This window comes from Psammomys obesus, unplaced genomic scaffold (assembly GCF_907164565.1).
Source record: "Psammomys obesus unplaced genomic scaffold, mPsaObe1.curated_primary_1811, whole genome shotgun sequence".
Taxonomy (NCBI): domain Eukaryota; kingdom Metazoa; phylum Chordata; class Mammalia; order Rodentia; family Muridae; genus Psammomys; species Psammomys obesus.
This window is the reverse complement of record NW_026585644.1, coordinates 47,578,503-47,601,482: the sequence shown is the minus strand read 5'-3', so window position 1 is coordinate 47,601,482 and position 22,980 is coordinate 47,578,503. Positions and strand designations below refer to the sequence as shown.

At 51.3% G+C, this 22,980-nt stretch overlaps 2 protein-coding genes across 2 annotated transcripts in view; both read left to right on the top strand.

Moving 5' to 3' along the window:
- Thada (THADA armadillo repeat containing) overlaps positions 1-8,124 on the top strand; it is a 296,591-nt gene extending 288,467 nt beyond the window's left edge. Inside the window, exons 37-38 of the mRNA XM_055619015.1 lie at positions 5,837-6,006; positions 6,943-8,124. Of these exons, the coding sequence (XP_055474990.1) occupies positions 5,837-6,006; positions 6,943-7,323 (551 nt within the window). The 3' untranslated portion in view covers positions 7,324-8,124. The remainder of the gene's footprint in view (positions 1-5,836; positions 6,007-6,942) is intronic.
- Positions 8,125-11,445: 3,321 nt separating this feature from the next.
- Zfp36l2 (ZFP36 ring finger protein like 2) lies at positions 11,446-15,513 on the top strand. The gene is made up of 2 exons (XM_055619007.1): positions 11,446-11,757; positions 12,253-15,513. The coding sequence occupies exons 1-2, from the start codon at positions 11,707-11,709 to the stop codon at positions 13,648-13,650; spliced, it is 1,449 nt and encodes a 482-aa protein (XP_055474982.1). The 5' UTR covers positions 11,446-11,706; the 3' UTR covers positions 13,651-15,513.
- Positions 15,514-22,980: the final 7,467 nt, after the last annotated feature.

Genomic DNA, 22,980 nt, shown 5'->3' with positions numbered 1-22,980 from the left:
TAATTTATATTTTCTAATTTATTGTCATTTCAGCTTTTAAAATATTTTCAGGAGGGCAACTAGAGAGATAACCCAATGGTTAAGAGTACCTGCAGCCTTTCCAGAGGACTGGAGTTCAAATCCCAGCACCCATGTTGCTTTCACAACTAACTACCTAAAACTCAAATTCCAGGGGATCCAACACTTTTTTCTGGCCTCCAAAGGCACCTGAAAGCATATAGGGATGGGGACACACACACACACACACACACACACACACACACACACACACTTATACATGAATAAAAGTAAATCTTTTTAAAATCATTTTTTAAAATGAAATTAAAAGAGGCAGGCATTGTAACATACTCCTGCAATTCCAACACTCCAGATATGGAGGCAGGAAAATCATGAACCTGGTGTCATTTTTATCTGTGTACTAGGTTTGAGGCCAAGCTAGACTACAATGAGGCCCTGTCTTAGGAAAGAAAGAGAGGGAGAGAGAGAGAGATGGGGGAGGGAAAGACAGAGAGAGAGGGAAGGAAGGAAGGAAGGAAGGAAGGAAGGAAGGAAGGAAGGAAGGAAGGAAGGAAGGAAGGAAAGAGAATGAGGATTTCCTAGTTTGTTCCCATTCCAGATTAAAAACAAAACCATTCCTTTGGGTAGCCATATATGTGATGCCAGATAAGCACATCTGTGCAGCTCACACTAGAGAGAGAAATACAGGAACTTTGGGAACCTAGGCCAATTGTTTTCTTTTAAAACAGGTAGAAAATGAAGCAAAATCAAAAGTACAATATGTGAAAAGGTTTTTGTCCTGTGTATTTTTAAATGTCAAATAATGGTGATAGGAGATTCCTTCAGACCTGAAAACACACTTACACCTCTGGGCAGAAAGGGCTCTATAGTTCCGGGGAAATGGCTGCTTGCAACCTATTGCCAGAGGATGCAAAGAACATATCCTCAGGAGTGCCTTCCAGAAAGGGGAAGGTAAAGAGGTAAACCTCTCCATATCTGCCCCAGATGGAGACCCAACCTGTCATTAGTAGGGACCCTAAAGATAGTTTCTCTGCCCATTTGCTGTGTTATGATAGACTTTAGTGATGAGTCGTATGAGATTGTGGTAGGGTTAAGGTCTTACTCTGGGTCCTGTGACACTGATGGTGGCTGGCACATGCCTTACAGAACGTTAACTCTCACTACACATCACATGCCAATAATCTCCTAATTGTGACAACCAGACTGTGTCCTGACAGGCAACTATCCCTTGAGATGTAGCATCCTTCCTTGGAGGGAGCCACTAGGTGAAGGGAAGCAACCATGAACTTGAGGCACCCAGAAACAAGCAACAGTAGAAATATGGCTGCCCATCAGGCAGAGGAAAGGCTTGAGTACAGGAAGAGCTGGTGTGGGGAGGACAGTGCAAGTGTCTAGCCACTACCAGAACCTTGAGTCACGGAGAAGGACACAGGAAAGAAGTACTCCCAACTTTTCCTTCCTCCTCTTTTCCTATTGAATGAATCTAACTGGAAGCCCAGCGGCTAGGAGACCTGGCTAATGGGGCCATAGATGAAGATCCTGAGACATCAAGCAGGGCAGAGGGCAAAGCACTGGCAGGAGGCAGCTTAGCAAAATGATCCAGGGCTGTAGAGCCAGGCCACTTGTTACTCACTGCCTGTGCAATCTTGACCTATGTACTCCTCCAAATGGCAACAACCCTGAACATAAGACAGTAACAACACTATCATTGACCTCATTCTTCATTGACCTCATTGCTTTAGATTGTCTAATATAAGACTGTAATCCAGAGGTAATGGCTGGTATCTGTGGGAGCCCCAGTACACACAGACATGCCCTCTCTCCATATGCGTTACCTCCCTATATCTATAGAGAGAGATAGATATATAAAGTCCTAAGGACTGAACCCCGGAGCCTCCTTCAGTGCGAGAAAAGCACGGAGCTACATCTCCAGCTACTCCCCAGGACTACTTTAGTGGACAGTTCAAGGAATATGAGAGCCACGGGGTTTAGCCATGGATCATCCCCTTTACCATTCAGGAGAAGTCACTATAAGGGGTCCTGAGGCAGGTCAGACTGACTTAAGGGGATGAAAAAGGTAAACCAGATGAAGCAAACTGGAACCAAAGTGGGGAAGGGAAGAGAAAGGAAGCAGGCAGGTAAGAAGAGGACTGTGGTTGAAGGTCTTGCTTGGTGTCCACATCTGTCAAGGTCAAGCTGACATGAGGCTGCTGTTTTCTCATCAAAGGCTCACATATTCGAATGTCCCTAGGGGCAAGGCGAGAGAACACCCCTGTGAATGGTAGTAAGAGAGCAAGAAGTAGGGTACACAGTTCACTTCCATGAGGCACGGCCACTCCTCTCCCAGACACCAGACTAGTTTGTCATTTTCCCTCAAACTAAGTTAGTCACACTCTGAGAAAGAGACTGGGTTTTTCCTCGCACAGCAGGTGCGAGGGTATGCCCTTGGCCAGGTCCCAAACACCTGTCACCCTAGGGGATCCAGCGTCCTCTCTGGCCTCTGCAAGTTACATGCATGTACATGCCTGTGCACACACATGGGTGCTGGGGATTGATCTCAGGTTCTCTGAGAGAGCATTAAGTGTTCACTGCTGAGCCATCTCTCAAGGCCTCATGTTTTGGGGTGTTTTGTTTTGTGGCAGCTGGCCTACTCACCATGTAGCTAGCCAAGTCTGGATCTGAATTCCTAATCTTGCTGCTCCCATCTCCAAAGGGCTGGAATTTCAGACATGTACCAGCACACCTGGCTTATGAGGGGCTGGGGATTGAACTCAGGACTTGATATAATAGGCAGCACTACATCAACTGATCTACAGCCCCAGACTCATTGCATTTTGCACTTAGTTCCACTAATTCATACAGCTGTCGTCTTGTCAAAACCACACTGCCAAGCTAGAGGAGTATTCGCTGGTGATGAGTGCTTAGCACACATGCAGCCCAGTTCAGTCCCCAGCAGTAACACGCCACTCACGCACGCTCTGCATTGCCTTGATTCTGATAGCTTTGTGATAAATTTTAAAATCGAAAAAAGAGAGTTCTCAGATTGTATCCTTAGTTTTTGTTTCTGTTTTTTCAAGATCCTTTGGGTATGCGGGGTTCACAGTAGACTCCTTACCACACTTGTTGCATGGCTGCTGGCTTTCTCATTTCCTTGATGGACTTGCCAGCCTGAGGGCTGAGTGGAAAATCCCTTTCGCTCTTCTCCAGCCTCCCTTTGAGAGGCAGCTTGGCCAGTAGAGATCATGCTCACCTGTCCAGTAAGTTTACTCTAGGTCCAAGTAGTCAGCTAGGGAATGTATATGCTGGACCTATCCCTCAGCAGGGGACCCACTCCTGGGATCCATCTGATCCCAGCACTCCACCTTCTCGGCTTCCTCCCTGGTGCACAAGGATGTGATCGTCTCCAGGATTATGTCCAGCAACACCACACATACTTCTTTTGTCCCATCATCTTGGCAGTCTACCCCTTCCCAAGGATAGCTCATAGCGCAGTGGGACCATTTTTGCTGTCAGTGTAGCAGCCTGGCCTTCCTGGTGGCGTGCCTGGTCATGCCCATGTGCTCTTTATTAGATTCAATAGATGCTCCAGGCACTGGTTTTACTGGTAAGAGAATTTTGTTTAAGACAGGGTATATAGCCCTGGCTAGCCTGGACTCACTATGTAGACCAGGCTGGCCTTGAACTCTGGATCACTACCTTCCATTGCCTCCAAAGTGCTGGGATTTAAGTGTGTGCCTCCACACCTGGCCTGGTGGAAGAAATATTTATCTTTCCTGCAAAGTTTTCAGTCCTTGCCTTAAGTTAAATAAAAAAAGAAGGGAAAGGTCAGGCAGAGGATAAATTTTTCTGGAAGGTATTAAGATCAGATGGTCTGATGCTGATTCCATAATACAGGTTTACATGTGTACCTTTTTATTTAATTTATTTTATGTATATTGATGTCAGATCCTCTGGAATTGGAGTTGTAGACAATTGTGAAGTGCCACGTGGGTACTAGAAATTGAACCTAGGCCCTCCAGAAGAGCAGCCAGTGTTCTTAACCACTGAGACATCTCTCTAGCCCATGTGTCTTTTTAAATGTGAAAAGACCAGCATGCCTTGTTCACCTCAACAGACTTCAGAGAAGGTGTCTGTCTCACAATGCCACTCTGAAGGAAAGGGACAGTCTGCTCCAAGCTGTATTGAGTACTACACTACCACCAAGGTGCAGCCTTGTGCCTGCTGCAGTGTCTGGCTGAAGCATGCAGGACAGATAGCAAGGGCCCTGAGAGTGGAGGGATCAGCCCTGTGGCTGCCTAAAGGAGTCAAGGCCCCACTCTGTCTCTTCCAAGCAGTGTTGACCATGTTGGACTGTCATTGACCTGCTTTTCTCACCATTAAAAAAACAAAACAAAACATAGCTCCTAAAAGGACAGGAGCCCACGCACTCACTAGGGCTAGCTGTGCTGCAGACCTTCCAGAAGCGTAGCTCAACACCTGGGAGACTTGGCCTTCCATCCCAGATTCCACCTCATTTCCCATGTGCTGAGCGGGTTCAGCTGGTTATCAGGCGGCTAGGGACCGTCTCTGGGCCAAGCTGGAACTGTGGATTTGGGAGACAGGAAGGCTCAGTAGAAGTGCATCATTAAGTGGAGGTGCTAGTGCAGGAAGGTTCCACAAAGACCTACCCTATGAGTTGAGAAACTTAAGTCTTGAGATTCAGGCCGCCTGCTGTTGGGGTGAGAAGGCTTGAACCAGTGGTAAAAGTGTCAACACCCCAGCGCTGGTTGCAAGTCCATATTTAGGCCTAAGGCTAGACAGTCGAAGTAAGCATGGTTCCCCCAAAATACCTACTTCCTCTTTCTCACTCGCTCTTTCGGCACCTCACCCTCAGAGAGCCAGGAAGTGAAGGGGCTAAAGAATTTCACCATCAATACAAAGGCACAGTTGTCAGCAGAATCCTAAACTCAGTGGTAGATTACTCGCCTGCCCTACCAAAATTAGGACCAACACCCAGTGCACCACCCGCTTTTGGATGGCTGTAAGATGCATGAGGCTTTACATTTGTAAATGGTTTGAGAGCTGGGGATTAGATTATCAGTTGGCAGAATGCTTGCCTCGAGTGTTTGCCCCCAGTATTGCATAAAACCAGACAGACATGGTGGCACACACTTATAGTCCCAATACTTGGAGTCCCAATACTTGGAGTCTCAATACTTGGGAGCTGAAGGCAGAAAAGATCAGAAGGTCAAGGTGATCCTTGGCTACAAACCAAGTATGACGGTACATGTCTGTAATCCCAGTATCCAAGAGGTGAAGAGAATCAGAATCAATGTCATCCTTGACAACATATCCAGCCTGGGTGACATGAGACCTAGTATTTGGAGGTGGAGGGTGGGGTCGAAAGAGGAAAAGAGTATTTTTTACACATGAAATTTGAATGACAACATGCACAGATAACATTTTATTGGCACTCAGCTACTAGTTTATTGTTTCTATAATGTGTGGATCATGTAAAACAGGTAGAGTAATGTGAGGTGCCACTCTGCTCTAAGATGACGCAGTTCCCTCTCCTACTTGTGCTAAAGGAGCTAACGGAAATGTCTAGGCCTACAGGTGCTGCTCTAGACTAGGATAGGGCGGTGGCATTCAGCCTTAGGACTCTAGCAGGGTCAAGAGAAGGACCCTGGGTGGGACAGCCTTCAGTAAGCTGTTCCAGCACCCCTAATGTGATGACAGAGATTTTATCTAAGACTCTTCATATTCCCAGAGTTCTTTGGGCTTCTTGGGGCTAGCCCTGAGCTACAATTCATTGATTGCCTCTGTCCTCTCTCTACAGAGTTTGCCTTCTGCCAGGTGGATGCCTCTGTTGCTCTGGCCCTGGCCTTGGCTGTTCTGTGTGACTTGCTCCAGCAGTGGGAACAGCTGGTACCAGGACTGCCCATTCTACTGGGATGGCTGCTGGGAGAGGGTGATGGCCTCGAGGGCCGTGAGCAGAGCGAACACCAGGTAATTCCAGTCACTTAGGGAGCTGGGAGGCAGGCAGTGTGCTAGCCCTCTGGATGTAGAGACTGATTAGGAGAAAGTCTCCTGGGTGAAGCACACAGGACTTTGGAGAGCTTAGTGGCAAGGAGCAAGTGAAGAGGAACACTTTGAAAAATGCACCTTGATTTTTGAGAATGAAACTATGAAGGGATTGGAGAGAAAAAAAGATTATAGTCAACTCATGGGCAAGGGTCGCCCCAAGAATTAGGAGCCTTCTAGGGAACATGGTACCTGAGCCCTCTTCCTGAGTGACACGGCATCACGTATACTTGGAAAGACCTGAAGACCCCCACAGGCAACATGGGCACTGGGAAAACAGAAATCTGTACACGCCCATACGACTGCTAGCTATCTTGGCATCCTGAGCAGACCAAGAGTCAGCTTATACTGACTCGTTAAAATGCAGTCTGCTCATAGAAAATGTGGAGATGTAGTAAAATGGTTTTGATGAAATGACCCTGAACCATGGCATTCTAGAAATGTGGTCTCTAAAGACTGGTGTCACACATATGCTCATTAACTCTTTGCTTTGCCGCCAAGATTTCCCTTGTGCTTTCTTCCTCTGGTTTCTCAGTACACCTTAAAATCTAAGACACACTTCCTCACCATTAGTTCCCCAAAATATCTTGGCTCTGAGCTGCTTCATGTCTTTATCAAAGGTCATGTCACATCTGGGAGAAAGCACTCCTCCCTGGTAGAGAAATACAAAGAGTGAACGTAGAAGGTGACCTTCAGAGGTGCGAGTGGTGTGGCGGGGTGCTGACAGGCCCAAGTGGGCCCTCTATCAGCTCTGCAGGAGACACAACTCTCACATCTATCTAACAGGGCCCTATGGGGTGCGCCTGGGGCTTGGCAGCATTCTCTGTGCGGTTTACTTTGGGTGTTTTTCATTCAATGTAGGAAGAAGACGACTACATATTTGAAAAATCAGAAGTCAACTTCTGGGCTGAGACCCTGACCTTTGTGAAATACCTATGTAGGCAACTCTTCCATCGCCTCTGTCAGTCTGGCTGGCAGTCCCCTCACTCACAGAAGCTCTGTCACCTGCAAAGGATAGCATCAGAGCAGCGTCACCTCATCTCTCAGCTCTTCAGAGAGCTTCCACCGTCGGCTGAGTTTTTGAAGACAGTGGAATACACAAGGCTACGCATTCAGGAGGAAAGGACTTTGGCTGTCCTGAGGCTGCTGGCCTTCCTGGAAGGAAAGGAAGCTCTCAGAGCCGAAGACTGTCCTAGGGAATGGAGACAATTACTGGCCCCAAGAACAGAAGCAGCATGTTGAAGTAAGAAGGCTGGGCAGGAAGTGGATTATCTAGCCAACTAGGCTTGCAAGAACACTTGGACATAAATTGAAACTCTTTCCTCTTTCGTTCTGTGCCTCCCCCACTTCTGGGAGACTAGGCTCCTGCCCTTTCCTACAGAGAGCTTTGTCTCAGCACAATCATTCAAGGGAGCCCAGCTCACTGCAGCTACTGGAGGAAATAAGGCTACTGTGTTGAATATTTACTCTGTCTCCAGGTGCAGGCCACCTGCAGGCCTGAATTAGCCTTTTCCATCCCCAAGGACTTTCAGTCCAGCCAGAGCCTACTTCCCATGCACTCTGGCTACTAAATATTGAGTTTTAGCGCACACAAGTCCTTTCACCCCAAGCACACTCGAACATGCGCACGCGCACACACACACAGTGCTCTTTGTTTGTTTTGGTCTGGATATAGGAACTGGATTAGTTTGCAAACCCCTACTTGTATTTCTAAACTTTATTCCATTTTAGCAAAGGAGAAATATGTTCCAAGTGTTATATTCTGGGAGAATTAAGAATCTTCCCCATGCAAATACTTGTGGTTTTTTTTATCCATGTTTACAAGTCCTTCAGTGGCCCATATTATGAGTCCCTCCTGTGTCCCCCAGAAATGCCTGCCAAGGTTAGGAAACCTGCTTCAGCTGTTTGATGGAGCCTGGGGAAAAGAGAAGCCTGAACAAATGCTTGGTTCATTTGATGCCTACACTGTTTACTGTTCCGTGATTGGTGGAAACAACAAAACGATTCTTATTCAGATTCCAATAAACACATTTATCCACTTGAGTAATTCCATCTAGAGACCTTAAGGGTTCTTGTCGCTTCAAGCCCAGCCCAGCTGGCTTCCTTGGACACCCAGCAGGTGGCTCTCTTGCACACATTATGCTGCTAATCTAGTTCCTCACTTACCACCTTAAAACTTATTTTAAATTATTCTCTGCACCTGTGCCCGGGCATGCACGTCTGTGGAGGTCAGAGGACAATTTTATAGAGTCAGTTCGCTCCTTTCACCTTTACATGCTGTGCAGAGATCCGGCTCGGGTGCAGGCTCACAAAGTCAGCACCTTAATCCACTGAACCATACCATCGCAGTCCCAGCTTACCACTGTTACTGTACGCTCTCAGAGTAAGTGTCACCCACAGACAGTTTCCTTCAAGTTCATGGCTTGGATATGTTGTAGCCGGGTCCACATTCCTGGTTATCTACAAAGACCATGCCAGCTATAGTTAGATGCTTGGAAGGCCCACAAATACAGCTGAGCGGTCACTTAGAATTGGAAGGGATTGAATGTGCAGATTAGAGAAGCGTTTGCTACGCCACTTCCTTCTGCAGAAGAACTGAGGTTTCACATGTCATTGGTCTCTGAGAAGAAAACCATCAGCACCATAAAAACACAGCTGTGCTGGGAGTGTGGGCAATGGCGTGCAGAAGAGGGAGACAGGAGCAACATCCACAGTGACCATGAGGAGCAGAGAACCGCAGGTGGCTTTGCAGACACGCAGACCAGGTGTGGTGTATATGACCCTGTGCTCATTACCTGGTTAGGTGTCAGCGCAGCCCACCCTTGAGGAAAAATTGAAAACCTAACAGTTTCTACTTTGTTTTGGGTTTTGCTTTTATTTTTCTGAATCTGGCTTGCTATTTACCAGGCTGGCCTCAAACTTGCATCAATCCTCCTGCCTCTGTCTCTCGAGTGCCAAGATTACAGGCACATACCACAATGCCAGCATTACACTACTGTTTTAAGATCTAGCTGGTCAGAGGAGCTGGTGTGTAATGTGGTGATAATCTCAAGAGATGTACTCTGACCGGGGCCCAACAAAAGCCAGCTCATGGAAAATGAAGTAAAAGCAGTTACATAACAATAAAACCATCTCACACTAGCAGGCACGCTGTACCAAAGCATGCACCAGAACATGCCTTATGTTATCTCCGAGACCATCCTACCAAGTCTACCCAGTGGGTGTTGGCTGGGAATCACTCCAGATTTGGATCTTGGCTGGCTGTGGCCAGCCTGGGAGGGCAGGAGTGATGGATGTTTCCACAGATTTGTGTCTGAAATCCTAGCAGCAGCTAAGGGAATGTCTGCTGCATGCTTTCCTGAGGCACCCTGAGAAGAACCTGGAAAAACTTAGTCACAGAGACTCATGCTCATGTTTCGGGCCCTCTCCACAGCTGCCCAGCAGTCTCTTGGGGCCAAAGCAGCCATCTTTCCTGAAGTCACTACACTTGAGGATCCTAGGGTTTGGGTGACCCTCAGTCCCTCTGCTCTGGCCACAGCCAAAAGCCAGATTGCTTTAACATAGAAGATCAGGTGAGGGTTTTATTTATCTTTTAAACACGTTGGATATCTTGTTTGTACCTTGACAGAAGTGATGGAGTGATGAAAGGAATTTTATCTGTGTTACAAGTAAACACACACACACAAATACCAAACAGACTGATTTGCCTCCGACTACATGACTTACCCAGGGTAGAGCCTCAGCTCCAATCCTTTTTTTTTTCCTTGATTGAGGTAGCCTCTCACACTAAGCTCACTAGGCTGGCTGAAACTCACCAGTCTGCCTGCCACAGCCTTCCAATTGCAGTACAGGTGTGAGCCGCTACCCACCCAGAACTACATTCGTGACCCTAAAGTCCTCCAGCTCTGCCCTGAGCTCTAACTGCGGGCAGATGCGCGCTGGACTCCGGAGCCTGTGTAGTGACAGGCCTACCTCCTTCCCTTCCAGGTTAACTGATACAGCCCAAGCACAAGCTGCACTGAGTGCTAGCCGACAGGAAGAACAACGTGGGGAGGGTGTAGGTCAAGCGTCCTTTCCTGGCAGCTGCGGGGCCTTCCACCCGGGGCAGCTTAGGCGGCCAGCTGGGTGAAATCATGGGCCCAAGTCCAGCTTTTGGCAGCCAGTATGGACTCCGAGTAGGGAGAAAGGTTTGGACCTGACCACAATAGCCGAGTAAAACGGCTTTAGCCTCACTGGGCGCTAGGTGGGGGTGTGTGCCTCCTCTCAGAAAGGGCCAGGCGACTTCTGGGAACGCACCATAGCCAATAGACTTAGGGACCCCCACACACCTTGGTGGAAATTCAGCAACCACCGCCTCCGGCAGCCAGCACCGAGCTTAGATTTGATACGGTCCCTCCCACAGCGGAAGAGAAATGGTTGCAGGACTCGACAGGCCACGGCTGTGCAGGTGGGAAGCCTTGGTCAGCAGCTGCACCCCCACCCAAGACGGGTAGGGAGGCCAGGCCACCCAGAGGACACAAAGGTGTGGGAAGTGACTTCCTCCATGACCACATTGCCCCCCGACTTTCCTTTAGTCCCCCCGAATCGGCTCTCCCGCCCTGGACTTCCCGCGCCACTCCGCGCCTTTGGCCCAGGCTCAAGGTCTTGTGATGTGATTAGCAAAGCCAGCGCCTTGTCCTCAGACTTTCAGCCCTGCCCCGCAGGCCCCAGCGCACTCGTCCTGTTTACCGAGCCTGGGCGGGGAGAGGGGCGGAGAAACGGGCCACTGTTCCTCCAGGCTGGCCGCTCCCGCCCCCACCCCTGCAGAGTCTCCACGTGCACCGGGGCCCACCTACGGGACGGGCCGCGAGCCCGGGGGCGCCCTAGGCCCAAGCACCCTTTGCCAACCAGCCTGGCCACACTCACTATTGCAATATTGTTGCATTTTGCAATTCCCGCGCTCTGAGCAAAAACAAGGATGGGAGATAAGAGCTGCGCCGCTCGGCGCAGGACGATCGGGAGGGGAGAGGCACGTCCGGGGTGGCCCGGTCCCGGTGGTCCCAGAACGTGAACGTGCTTTCCAACGTTAGAGCCCCGGAGGCGGAGGGGAGCGGGACCTTCCCGCCACCGCCGCCACCCAGCAGCACCCAAAGGGGCAGCGCAGCCCAGCGCCCGGATGCCCCGGCTGCCCGCCCCGCCCTCTTCCCCGAGGGGGGAAAAATTGGCGGCGACCAATGAGAGAGCGAGGAGGCGCCTGACGTCCGCGGGCCGGCGGGCGGTGTTGCCTGGAGACCCCGGCGGGCCGGCGCGCGGTCCCCTCCCCCCGTGCGCTCTGCCCCGCCGCCGCGCCGCTCCCGGGCTGTATATAGGGCGCGCGCTCGCGGGCCTCGGAGTTCCACCAGTCCGCGAGCTGCCATCGGCTCGCGCGGGGGGCGGGCCGGGGCGCCGAGCCGCGCTCTCGCTTCTCCTCTGCCCCCCACTCCGCGCCGCGGCCTCCTCCCTCCTCGCCGGCCCCGCAAGCAAACTTTCCGTCCCTCCCCGCTCCTCGCCCGTTATCCGTCTCGGCTCCAGCCGGTCCGCGCCGCGCCGAGAGCTCCTCCCAAGCTCCCTCGCTTGCAGCGCGGACCATCACAGGACCCGGGAAAAATGTCGACCACACTTCTGTCCGCCTTCTACGATATTGACTTCTTGTGCAAAGTAAGTCGGCGCCGGGGAAGGATGGCGGACGGCCTGGAACCCTGGAGTTCCGAGACCGGCCACGGGCCGGGGCGGGAGGGACCTTTCCAAGTTGACTTTGCGGGTGGAGGGAAGCCCTGGACTTAGCAGCCCTCTGTGCTCGCGGCTGTGGGCGTGGAGGGCTGGGAGGGAGCGAGCGGCGGCGCAGCCGGGGCGCTCCTCCCGGGCCGACCGCGGCCACGCTGCCGGGACTTCCCGGACGGGGCTCGCGCCGCCCACCCCGTGGCCGCGGGCCCGGGATCACATGGCTGGCCGGCCCCGGCGCGGCCCGGGTGGGAGGCCTCGGCTCTGGCCGGCCTGCGTTTTGCTAGTGTAGCGCTGGAGGCTGAATTGAAACCGCGCGGGCGAAAGGAAAGCGGGCAGTTGGGAGCAGGCGGTCACTCCAGTTCGCCCCAACTCTCCTTCCCCTCCGATCTTCATCCCGTCCCCGCTACCCTCCCTCCCTCTCCCTGGCAGACGGAGAAATCCCTGGCCAACCTCAATCTGAACAACATGCTGGACAAGAAGGCGGTGGGGACGCCCGTGGCCGCTGCCCCTAGCTCGAGCTTCACCCCGGGCTTCCTGCGACGCCATTCGGCCAGCAACCTCCACGCGCTCGCCCACCCCGCGCCCAGTCCGGGCAGCTGCTCGCCCAAGTTCCCGGGCGCCCCTAACGGCGGCAGCTGCGGCTCCGCTGGCGCGGGCGGCCCGTCCTCCTACGGCCAGCTCAAGGAGCCCTCGGGGGGCGGCGGCACGGCGCTGGGCACCAAGGAGAGCAAGTTCCGAGACCGCTCGTTCAGCGAAAACGGCGAGCGCAGCCAGCACCTCCTGCATCTGCAGCAGCAGCAGCAGAAGGGGGGCAGCGGCTCCCAGATCAACTCGACGCGCTACAAGACGGAGCTGTGCCGGCCCTTCGAGGAGAGCGGCACGTGCAAGTACGGCGAGAAGTGCCAGTTCGCGCACGGCTTCCACGAGCTGCGCAGCCTCACCCGGCACCCCAAGTACAAGACGGAGCTGTGCCGCACCTTCCACACCATCGGCTTCTGCCCCTACGGCCCCCGCTGCCACTTCATCCACAACGCGGACGAGCGGCGGCCCGCGCCGTCGGGGGGGGCCTCCGGGGACCTGCGGGCCTTCGGCGCGCGCGACGCGCTGCACCTGGGCTTCACCCGGGAGCCGCGGCCCAAGCTGCACCACAGCCTCAGTTTCTCCGGCTTCCCGTCGGGCCACCACCAGTCGCCGGGGGGGCTGGAGTCGCCGCTGCTGCTCGACAGCCCCACGTCGCGCACGCCGCCGCCGCCCCCCTGCTCCTCGGCCTCGTCCTGCTCCTCCTCCGCCTCTTCGTGCTCCTCCGCCTCGGCGGCCTCCACGCCCTCGGGCGCCCCGACGTGCTGCGCCTCGGCGGCGGCCGCTGCCGCGGCCGCGCTGCTCTACGGGCCCGGGGGCGCCGACGACCTGCTGCCCCCCGCAGCCCCCTGCGCCTCCTGCTCGGGCACCTCGTGCGCCAACAACGCCTTCGCCTTCGGCCCGGAGCTGAGCAGCCTCATCACGCCGCTTGCCATCCAGACCCACAGCTTCGCCGCCGCGGCCGCCGCCTACTACCGCAGCCAGCAGCAGGGCCTGGCGGGGCCCGCGCCGCCCCCCGGCCCGGCCCCCGCGCCGCCCTCGCCGCCCTTCGGCTTCCCGCTGCCGCGCCGTCTGTCGGAATCGCCCGTGTTCGACGCGCCCCCCAGTCCCCCGGACTCGCTGTCGGACCGCGACAGCTACCTGAGCGGCTCGCTGAGCTCGGGCAGCCTCAGCGGCTCCGAGTCCCCCAGCCTGGACCCCGGCCGGCGCCTGCCCATCTTCAGCCGCCTCTCCATCTCCGACGACTGAGGCAAGGGGGCGCCCGCGAGGGGTTGGGAGAGGCGCTGCAGGGGCCACCGGGCGGGGGTGACCGCCGCAGCCCGACCTACGGGCCGCCCAGCACTTGGACTCGAACTGTGCTGGGAGGGACCCCGCCCCTTCCCTTTCGGTTTTCTCTCTTTTTTTTTTCCTTTTTTTTTTTTTTTTTTTTAAATTTTTATTATTATTACAAGGTTTCATTCTTGTTGAAATAAAAGCCAACAGACTTTTTGTATGAATGAACAAAATACAACAGGGCGGTTGTGATGCGGATAGAACAAAAGATGCCAAACACTTGTTTAGGTCTCAGATGAGTTTGAAACTCTAGTTGAAGAGAAGAGTCAGCCCAGCACCAGCAGCTACCCGCCACCATTCCATCTCTCTCACTTGAAAGCCTTAGTTACAGTCCAGATGTGATAACTCTTAACCTTGGAAGGGTTCCTGATGTTTGTCTCAGACCAGTGTGAGCCAGCTGGCTGCCACCTCCTAAACTTAGAAGCTTCTAGAATTTAAAATAATGCCAAGAACATGCCTTAATCCGGTAGCTCATCCCTGTTTGTCGCGGTTGTTTTCCTTGTTTTTTGTTTAACAAAGTTAATGTGTGTCTGGGGTGGGGGAGCCCTTGCATTCCAAAGTTTGATACTGGTCTCATTGCCACCACTTAGTGGGTGCTTAGCTTAGAACCATCTCCTCTGCTCTCTGGAAGCCTTGGGCAGAGCTCAGTTCATAATTGTTGGGAAATAAAGTGCTTCATTTTTAGCTGTTTTGAGTTGATTTCGCAGGACTGCGCCACAACTCAATATGAAAAAACTATTTAACTTATTTATTCTCTTGTGAAAAGTATACATTGAGGTTGTTCATACTGTATTTATCAAGTATGATGAAAAGCAATAGATATATATTCTTTTATTATGTTAAATTATAATTGCCATTATTAATCGGCAAGATGTGGAGTGTATGTTCTTTTCACAGTAATATATGCCTTTTGTAACTTCACTTGGTTATTTTATTGTAAATGAGTAAGAAAAATCTTAATTTAAGAGATTGTATGTAATATTTATTTCATTAATTTCTTTCCTTGTTTACGTAAATTTCAAAAGATTGCATGATTTCTTTACAGAAATCTATCTATCTTGATGCTGTGGAAGTAGTTTGAGGAACATTTTGAGTTTTTCTTAGAATGTAAAATGGTTGCAGCCCATCCAACTTAAAGAATGGCCACGTAACTCGCAGTCAGGCTCACGTGGCATGCTTTTCTAGTTCCAGCTTTATAGACCAGCAAGGAAAAAAAAAAATGCTGATTCCACCAACTCCACTGTGACACTGACATGTAGCAATAATGGGGAAATGGTCTCAGTGCCTTTATAGGGCCCGAACTTGCCTTAAATCTTCCTCAACCAAAAAAGTATTTCATTAGTGCTTGAGAGAATCTGAGTGTCGGATGGGCTCACCTGCACAAAAGGAAAAGATCTCTACCACTCTTATAGCTGTAAAGTGAAGAGGCCATCTCTTCGTGCTGAAATGGCCTGTAGGACATGAATATGCCTTGTTTAATGACAGCCCAAAACTTGTACTTTTTTTTTTTTTCAATGTAAGGGGGCGGGAATGTCTCCCCGGCTTTCCTGGACGGCGGATGAATGAGCGGTCGCTTAGTTTGTATGTAGGTACAGTTGGAGCACCGTGTGTGTGTACCCTGGACTACTTTTGACAGAAGTAGGTTTTTGAATGTAACAAGATAAGTCAACTTGAGTTGTAATATATTTTGGGGAATCAGTTCACTACAAATTGTGACTGTAAACATTGTACTGTAAATGTTTTGTAGTTTTCCCCCAATAAAATTTTTTGGAAAAAGTTTCTGAGTAGTGTTGTCTTTAAACTAGGTTTCCTGGGTTCCCGTGGCTTCAGCAAATCTGCAAAGGGGGTGTGTCGAGGAAGCGGGGAGCTGGCAGAGCTGAGAAGAGCTTGCATCCACTTGTACCTGTATTTATTTTATAGCAAGTCCTTCCAGCTGAAAGAAAGTAATTATTTGGCTGTCAAGGGCATTTGTTAGCTGTTCCTTTTGGTAATAAGATGCATCCCAGTGTAGGCTGACTGGCTGGTGGCAGGGCCTGGCGGGAGACCGCAAGGGGTGTGGCCGCCCTGTGAGTCACCCAGTGGGTCACGTGGCTGCTCTGGCAGCTGAAGGTCTTATTTTTCCCTGGTATGCCAGACCAGGGCCTGTAGCCTTGATGGGGAGCTGGACGTGGGGAGCCAAGCGTTCAGACCTGGGCTAGGGTTTTGCTTGGACTTTGGAAAGCTGGGTTATGTCCTTCAGTGAGGGAGGAAAGAAGATTAAGCGGGTTAAACTTCTATCTGGGTGAAGTTTGTTTACACAGACAGCTTCCTCTGGGAATGAACGCTTTCTGGCTATTTATGCAAAAGGAAGACTGAGGAGGCCAGAAAGCAAATTAAACCAGGCTTCTACCAGGCTGCGTCGTGTATTTTTTTTTTGCCTGATTCCCAAAGCTTAACTAAAGTCTTTGGGGCTTTTCTGTTTGTTTTTACTCTGCTTGTTTTAAAACAATCACTTTTAAACTTAAGACAATTGGTGTTTTCTCCTCTACCCCCATACACAGTTCAGACACCTTTCCCAAAGTAGGCAACAGATCTTGCGCTAGTTTTGCTTTCTTATCGACAACAGCTGGAGCTCATCATCCAATCCTTGACCCGGTCTGGTTGCCCCTGCCTTGGCTAGGGTCTCCTGTGTCTCACAGCTGAGCTGAGCTGAGCTGGTGGGCGTGCCTGAGGGATGCGCCAGGCTGGGCAGCTGTTTCCAGTTAAGGAAGATGGAGTTGGTGTTCACTGGAGCTTTTTTTTTTTTTTTTTTGTGGGGGGGGGGGGGGGGGGGTGGAGGTTGCTGGCAAACAGAATAGGGAAGAATTTTAAAGTTATCCCAGATGCTGGTCCTTGGGGGTGGAGAAAGCCAAAAAGGCCTGGGGCTTGAGTGAAGCCCCTGCAGCTCTCTGGCCTCTTGGCCATAAAGAATGTGCAATGGGTAGGAAAGGGCTCCACTGTGGAGCTATTTAGGCCCGGCTGCATTTCAAAGACCTTGTTTCCACTTTATTCCCAAACTTATTTTTCTAAACAAGTTCTTTTGATCAGCTGGAATGTTGGACCTCTCTCTGGGGAAAGCCACATTCATTTTTTAAAACTGCCCTGTTTGAAAGCCCAACTGCTAGGCTCTGAAGTTGTGTGTTTTAGATGCGTTGGAGCGGGGAACGCTGGGAGAGGTAGGTGGTCACTCAGAAGTTTTCTCAGCACATCAATGGAGGCTTGGCCACTGTGCTTCTGCAGCAACCAGGATAAACAGAACAGTGTTTACTTGATTACCCTTAGGACAGTATTTTTGTAAATCCAGGATATAGAAGTAAAACTTGCAAAGTAAGGGCAAAGCAGGCCTAGCTGCCACAGCTGCAGCATAGAACTAAAGGCACGGGGCTGGAGGCTTTCATGGGCAGTTGTGGGCCCAGACCCGAGTGATTCAAGGAAGCCTTCCTGCTAACTGCTCAGAGACTGAGGTGATTTTGAACACCCCAGCTAGTGTACACCACCGTATAAATTATTTCAGAAGGATGCGTACAGGCACAGATCCTCCACTCCTGCCGTGTGAATCCCTGCTCTGTATAAGAGGCCGAGCACACACAATTGAGCAGCCCTGCACTGATCTGTGGGAAGGCAGGGTGGACTGTGAGGGGCCCTGGAAGGCCCTTAATGCAGGAACGATGGTGGGCCAGGCTCTTGACTGCCAGGTCTGCTCATCAGGGAGGGTGTGAAGAAAGCCCCTGGAGCGGCTGTCTCCAGAGAGCCTGCTAGAGAAGGTGAGGAAAGGCACCTGTGCTCAAGACTACTGTCCTCCAGCTTAGTTTGTGGTGACAAATGAAGCCGGATGTGACTCGCACACAGTTTTGCTTCTTTTTTGTTTTAAACCGGAAGTTGGGTCTCTGCAGCCCTTTCGGGCTGACCTTCGACCCGAGGCCAGTTAAGCTCTCACTGGTTGTTCCTTTGCTTGTTTGTGAGACAAGCTCTTTGTAAGTGCAGATGCCTCCTGCCTCAGCTTCCACCTGGGTCAGAACTTCAGGTGTGCCCAGCTGTGGTCTCGTTTCATTGTATTTACTATCCCAGAGGCTGTAGTGAGCTCTAGTTTGACGTTCAGAGCAAGCAGTTACTGATCTGAGCTGTTAGCAAGCCAAAGAGGAAAGGAGAGCAAAAAAGGAAGTCGAGGCCGGGCTGGAAGGCTGCCAGAGCGGGCAGCTGCGGTGCCCTTCTTCTAACTTCCGACCAGAGAAGCTAGAAAGTGCAGAGTACTTGTGGCTGTGCTTGGCAGGGCTTCTCTGAAGGAGGCTGTGGGGGTGCCATGTGGGAGATGGATTTGTGGCTACAAAGCTTAGTTGTCTGTACGGCTGGACAGGTATTTATGGGTATGTGCTGCTCCGTGCGGAGGTGTGCTCGGATCTGTGTCTATGACGTGTGCAGTGGATGAAGGACGCGCTGGTGGCCGTGTGTTTCTGGACACAGCTGGTGTAGAGTACACGGCCCGTGGGTGTCGATGAGTGTGGCTATGTCTTGTAACGTTCGGATTGCCTGTAGATGGGTGTGTGGATCTGTGTGTGAGTATGGTTTGAGTTTGTGCTGTGCATGGGGGGGATGTCTGTGGATGTTTCTGTGATGGTGTATGGGTGTCCCGATGTGGGGCTGAGTGTGTGCAGGTGTGTGTGTGTGCACGAGACTCTGGTGAGCGTGTCAGTGTCCTCTGCTGTGTGAGTGAATGTGGGTTTGGGTGTGTCTGTATGCGGCTGCAGCTTTGGGGATGAGTGCTCGGGCCTTTGGTGTATGAAGAGGTATGTACAGCTTGCGTTTAGTCTGAATGTGTCAGCAGTGTATGGGGGTGGTGGTCATGGGAGAGGGGGAAGGAGGGGTGGGGGGAGAACAGCCTTCCTTAACAAGCCTCTTTCAAGTTAAAAAAGAAAAAAAAGAAAAGAAAAAAACCGTGCTTTCAAAACCCGGAAATAACTGCCAGACTGCCATCCACTTCCTGCTGGGTGGGGGCAGGAGAGGGCTGGCTGAGGGGATGACCACAGTCTCCAAGCCTGTAGGGACCCCAGCGCCACCTTCATTGTTGGGCACACCTGCCAAGGACAGGCCTCACGGGCCCCTCGCTGTCTGCAGGGACGTTTTTGGCAACAATCCGTTCTCTGGGGGCTGAGGGAGGGGCCTTCTTATTTTCATCTGGGCAGAAATAGCTCCTGTCAGATAGTCGTTCCTCACCCAGGAGGTCACCCCGAAATAGAGGGAAGATGTAAGGGCCCGGACGGACGGGGAAGGAAACTCCTGAGATCACTGAAACCGAGTTTAAAATATTTCTCTAAAAATAAGCTTTGTTTTCCTTGTGGATTTGTCTGGCACACGGGGTCCCTCCAGTCAGGGTGCTTAGCTGGCCTGAGAAGCCAGGCGGAATTTTTTTTTTTTTTAAAGGGAGTGTTTCCCAGCTGCGGCCTTGGAAAGTTCTCTGTTTTCCATTTATTAAACTCCTAGTTTCCGGCTAATTAAAATTATTTTCAAATAAAACTCTGTAGCCCAGTGATATTTGATGAAACACAGAATTCCCAATGACCCCTCTGTGGGAGGCCAGGCCAGCTGTGGGCAGACCGTGTCCCCTCTACCGGGCCCAGCGCCTGTTTTATACCAAAGAAGACTGGGCCTGGTCCACAAATTCCAGCAGCCACGGCAGGCTGGGTCACCTTCGAGTCTCCAAAGAGGCTCAGAATAATTCACTTTGTTTATGCTGCTGCCGAACCCCAGGGTCTGCTGGCCAGTGCTCACCACCCGGCCACATCCCCCTCACTTAAGGCTTGGGGTGTCTGGAAAGCTGCTGCCCATACCCGTGGCCAACATCAGTACCATTAACCCCATGGGCAGAGGGTCTGCTTCAAGAGAGACAGGTAGGCTGCATGTGGTTGGTTTTCAATTTTAGTCCCTGCCCTCAGGAGGCAGAGACAGGCAGGCCTCTGTAAATCTGAGGCCAGCCGGGGCTACATACTGAAATTCAAGACCAAATGAGAACCTGTCTCAGAAAGAAAAGCAAACAGAAACCCAGTGTGGGCATAGGCACGTTGATATTCCTACCTGGTGTGTCTCTCCCTGACCTAAAGACCCTTGAGACTTCAAGATCAATCAGGTCGGTGTCCGAGGAGGACTTTGTATGCCCTGACCCAGCAAGTCCCAGAGGTGGGTGGGGCCCAGCAGAAATCCACAGCCACCTGTTATGTTAATGGCATGACTTGAGAGAGTCTGCTGTAGGTACACACACTGAGGGCGGGCGAGGCCGAGCCTGCAGTGATTCAGCTGCTGGCAGCTCCCTCATTGGGTGGACGGCAGAGGGGCAGGACCTCTCCTTTGTCCCACAGAGAGTTCCTACTGTCTGGTAAAGGGTAAGCTGATAGCTGCTCCCTTCAGGGAGTGTACAAATGAGGGTTTCAGGGTTTGCCTGTGATGTATCAGACATCAGCACTTCGTTCCTTTTTATGGTTGAAAAGTATTCCATTGTATGGATATACCGCAATCCATTTCACCAGTCTTGAGCCTGGGGACACATGGCGATTGTTAAATTGCACCGCTAGGAACAGCCCAGGGCAGGTTCATGGTGATGCGTGGTTTCAGCCCTGTGGGGCAGACACTGCCGAGTAGAGTCACCGCACCAAGCACTGTGTGACCAAACCCAGAGCCTCACACATGCTGGAGCTGAGCTCCGCCACTAAGCCACACCCGCAGGCTCATGTCCGCTTTGAGGGGACCTACCCCAGCACCTTCAAGGTAACACATCAGATTGGTTGGTTGGTTGGTCGGGTTTTGGGTGTGAGGTCGTACTGGGGTGGAAATGAGGGTAGCATTCTACCAAGTTACATGGCTAGTAAAAAAATAATAATAATAAAATAAAATAAAAAAATGGATGTTTTATTGAGACTGGGTCTCTTGACTAGCCAGGAAACTCACTCCAGCTTGAGAGGCAGGGGCAAGACGATCAAGACTTCAAGGCATCCTCAACAAGTTTGAGACCAGGTTGGACCAGGAGAGAACCTCTTAAAAAAGCAAAAGAAGCCAGGTGGTAGTGGCACATGCCTTTAATCCCAGCACTCGGGAGGCAGAGGCAGGTGGATCTCTGTGAATTCGAAGCCATCCTGGTCTAAAGAGTGAGTTCCAGGACAGCCAAGGCTACACAGAGACACCCTGTCTAGAAAGAGAGAGAGAAAGAAAGAAAGAAAGAAAGAAAGAAAGAAAGAAAGAAAAGAAAGAAAGGAGAAAGAAGGAAGGAAGGGAGAAAGAAAGAAAAGAAAGAAAAAAGGAGAGGAAAGGAAAAACCAGGCGGTGACGCTTACTGTAATCCCTGCACTCGGGAAGCTAAGGCAGGAGGGATGCCTTGAGTTCAAGGCTAATCTTGTCTACAAGGTGAGTTCGGGGCCAAGCAAGACTCAGCCTAAGAAAGGAGGGAAGGAGGGAGGCAAAAAGAGAACTTCTTAACTTTTATTTCTAATAGCCAGAATGTAGAAACAGGGGCCTAAGGATGTAGGTCACTTGGAGAACTGCTTGTCTAGCCTGGGTTTGAGGCCCAACACTGCTGGCGTGGTAACTTACACTCACTTCTGGGAGGCAGATATTTAGGGTTATCCTTAACTACATAGTTTGAGGCTAGCCTCGGCTACATAAGACCCTGTCTTGGGAAAAAATAAAAAGAAGCATAAGTTCCAGTTCCGGGGAATCTGACCCCCTCTGGTACACACATATACATGTAGGCAAAATATCCATACACATAAAATAAATGACTTTTAAAATAAGTTGTTTTTTATTTTTTTAATTACGGTATACTAGGTGGGTGTGGTAGTGCACAAATTTAATCCCAGCACTTGGGAGGCAGAGGTAGGCAGAGTTCTGAGTTTGAGGCTAGCCTGGTCTACAGAGGGAGTTCCAGACCAGCCAGGGCTGCAAAGTGAGACCCTGTCTTGAAAAAAGGAAAAAGAAGAAAAACGTGCACTGGCAAGCTGAAATGCAGGGCGTAAAAGAAAAGGGCAGAAACAGTAAGGCGACATTGCTTTCCATGTCATCGCCAAAGAGAAAACGTACTTAAGCTAGGTGGGTCTCAAGCTAATAGCCGTGACACTCCGCAGGGCCAGGCCATAGAATGGGGAATTCAAGGCCAGCAGAGTGAGGCTCACAAAACCAAAACTATTCAGCCTTGGTGGCTCACACCAGCTCGTGGAGGTGGGATTGCTGTGACTGTGAGACCAGCCTGGACAACAGCGAAAATCTCAAAACAAGATAATTAACTGGTTAAATTTAAAAACAAATACAGGGCTGGAGGGATGGCTCAGTGGTCAAGAGTACTGGCTGTTCATCCAGAGGTCCGGGGTTCAACTCTCAGCACCCACATGGCAGCTCACAACCGCCTGCAGGTAATTCTCCAGGTCCAGGGAATGCATTGCCCTCTTCTGGCTTCCAAGAGCACTGGTGCCCAGACACACATGCAGTAAGCACTCACACGTAAAATAAATTTTTAAAAAACAAATATATAAATTGCCCGCAAGTTCCCCACCCCCACATGCAACGCCCTTGGAGGGCCTCCTTTGGACCTTTCATCCCAGAGCACAGAATGTTCTTACGAGTGGGACCAGCTGGGGCTCTGCTGCCACCAGGGAGAAGGGTCCCAGGTGCCTCAGTGACTCCTTGGATGACCTTGAGCCTCAGTTTCTCCATCAGAAAATTCTGCTGATCGGTCCTTACTCTAAGGGCCGGTGAGTGGGGGCTTGGAGGTGCAGTGACTGAGCCATAAGGACCAGCCAGCTGCGGGCACTTACACTGTTCCCGCTCTGCCCCACCCCCACTTCAAGTGGGCTTGCAGACTCTCATAGCACCCCTCTAAGAAGACTGTACCACAGCCCTAACCTCGGGCTTTACATATGTTAATGACACTCTTCCTTAATGGGGGCTGGGTCCCTATTCCCATTTCAAAGGTGAGGAAATGCTCCCAGAAGCTGTGGAGCCAAAAGGGCACACCATCTCTGGGATATCACACACACACACACACACACACACACACACACACACACACACACCTTTGTCCTCCTAGAGTCAGCTGTCTCTTGTCTCTCTCCTTGATGTCAATGGAATCCTGGAAGACCCTCCTCCCTGGGTGCCATTCCAGGGTCACCGTGCCCTGCTTCCTTGTACATTCTTTTTGTTGTTGTTGTTGAGAAAGGGTGTTATGTAGCCCAGGCTAGCCTTAAACTCTGT

Excerpts from the sequence above, each read along its gene's own strand:
- Zfp36l2 (XM_055619007.1), top strand. The coding sequence starts at position 11,707 with ATGTCGACCACACTTCTGTCCGCCTTCTACGATATTGACTTCTTGTGC. Across the intron at positions 11,758-12,252 it reads ATATTGACTTCTTGTGCAAA|ACGGAGAAATCCCTGGCCAA; the intron begins GTAAGTCGGCGC and ends TCTCCCTGGCAG.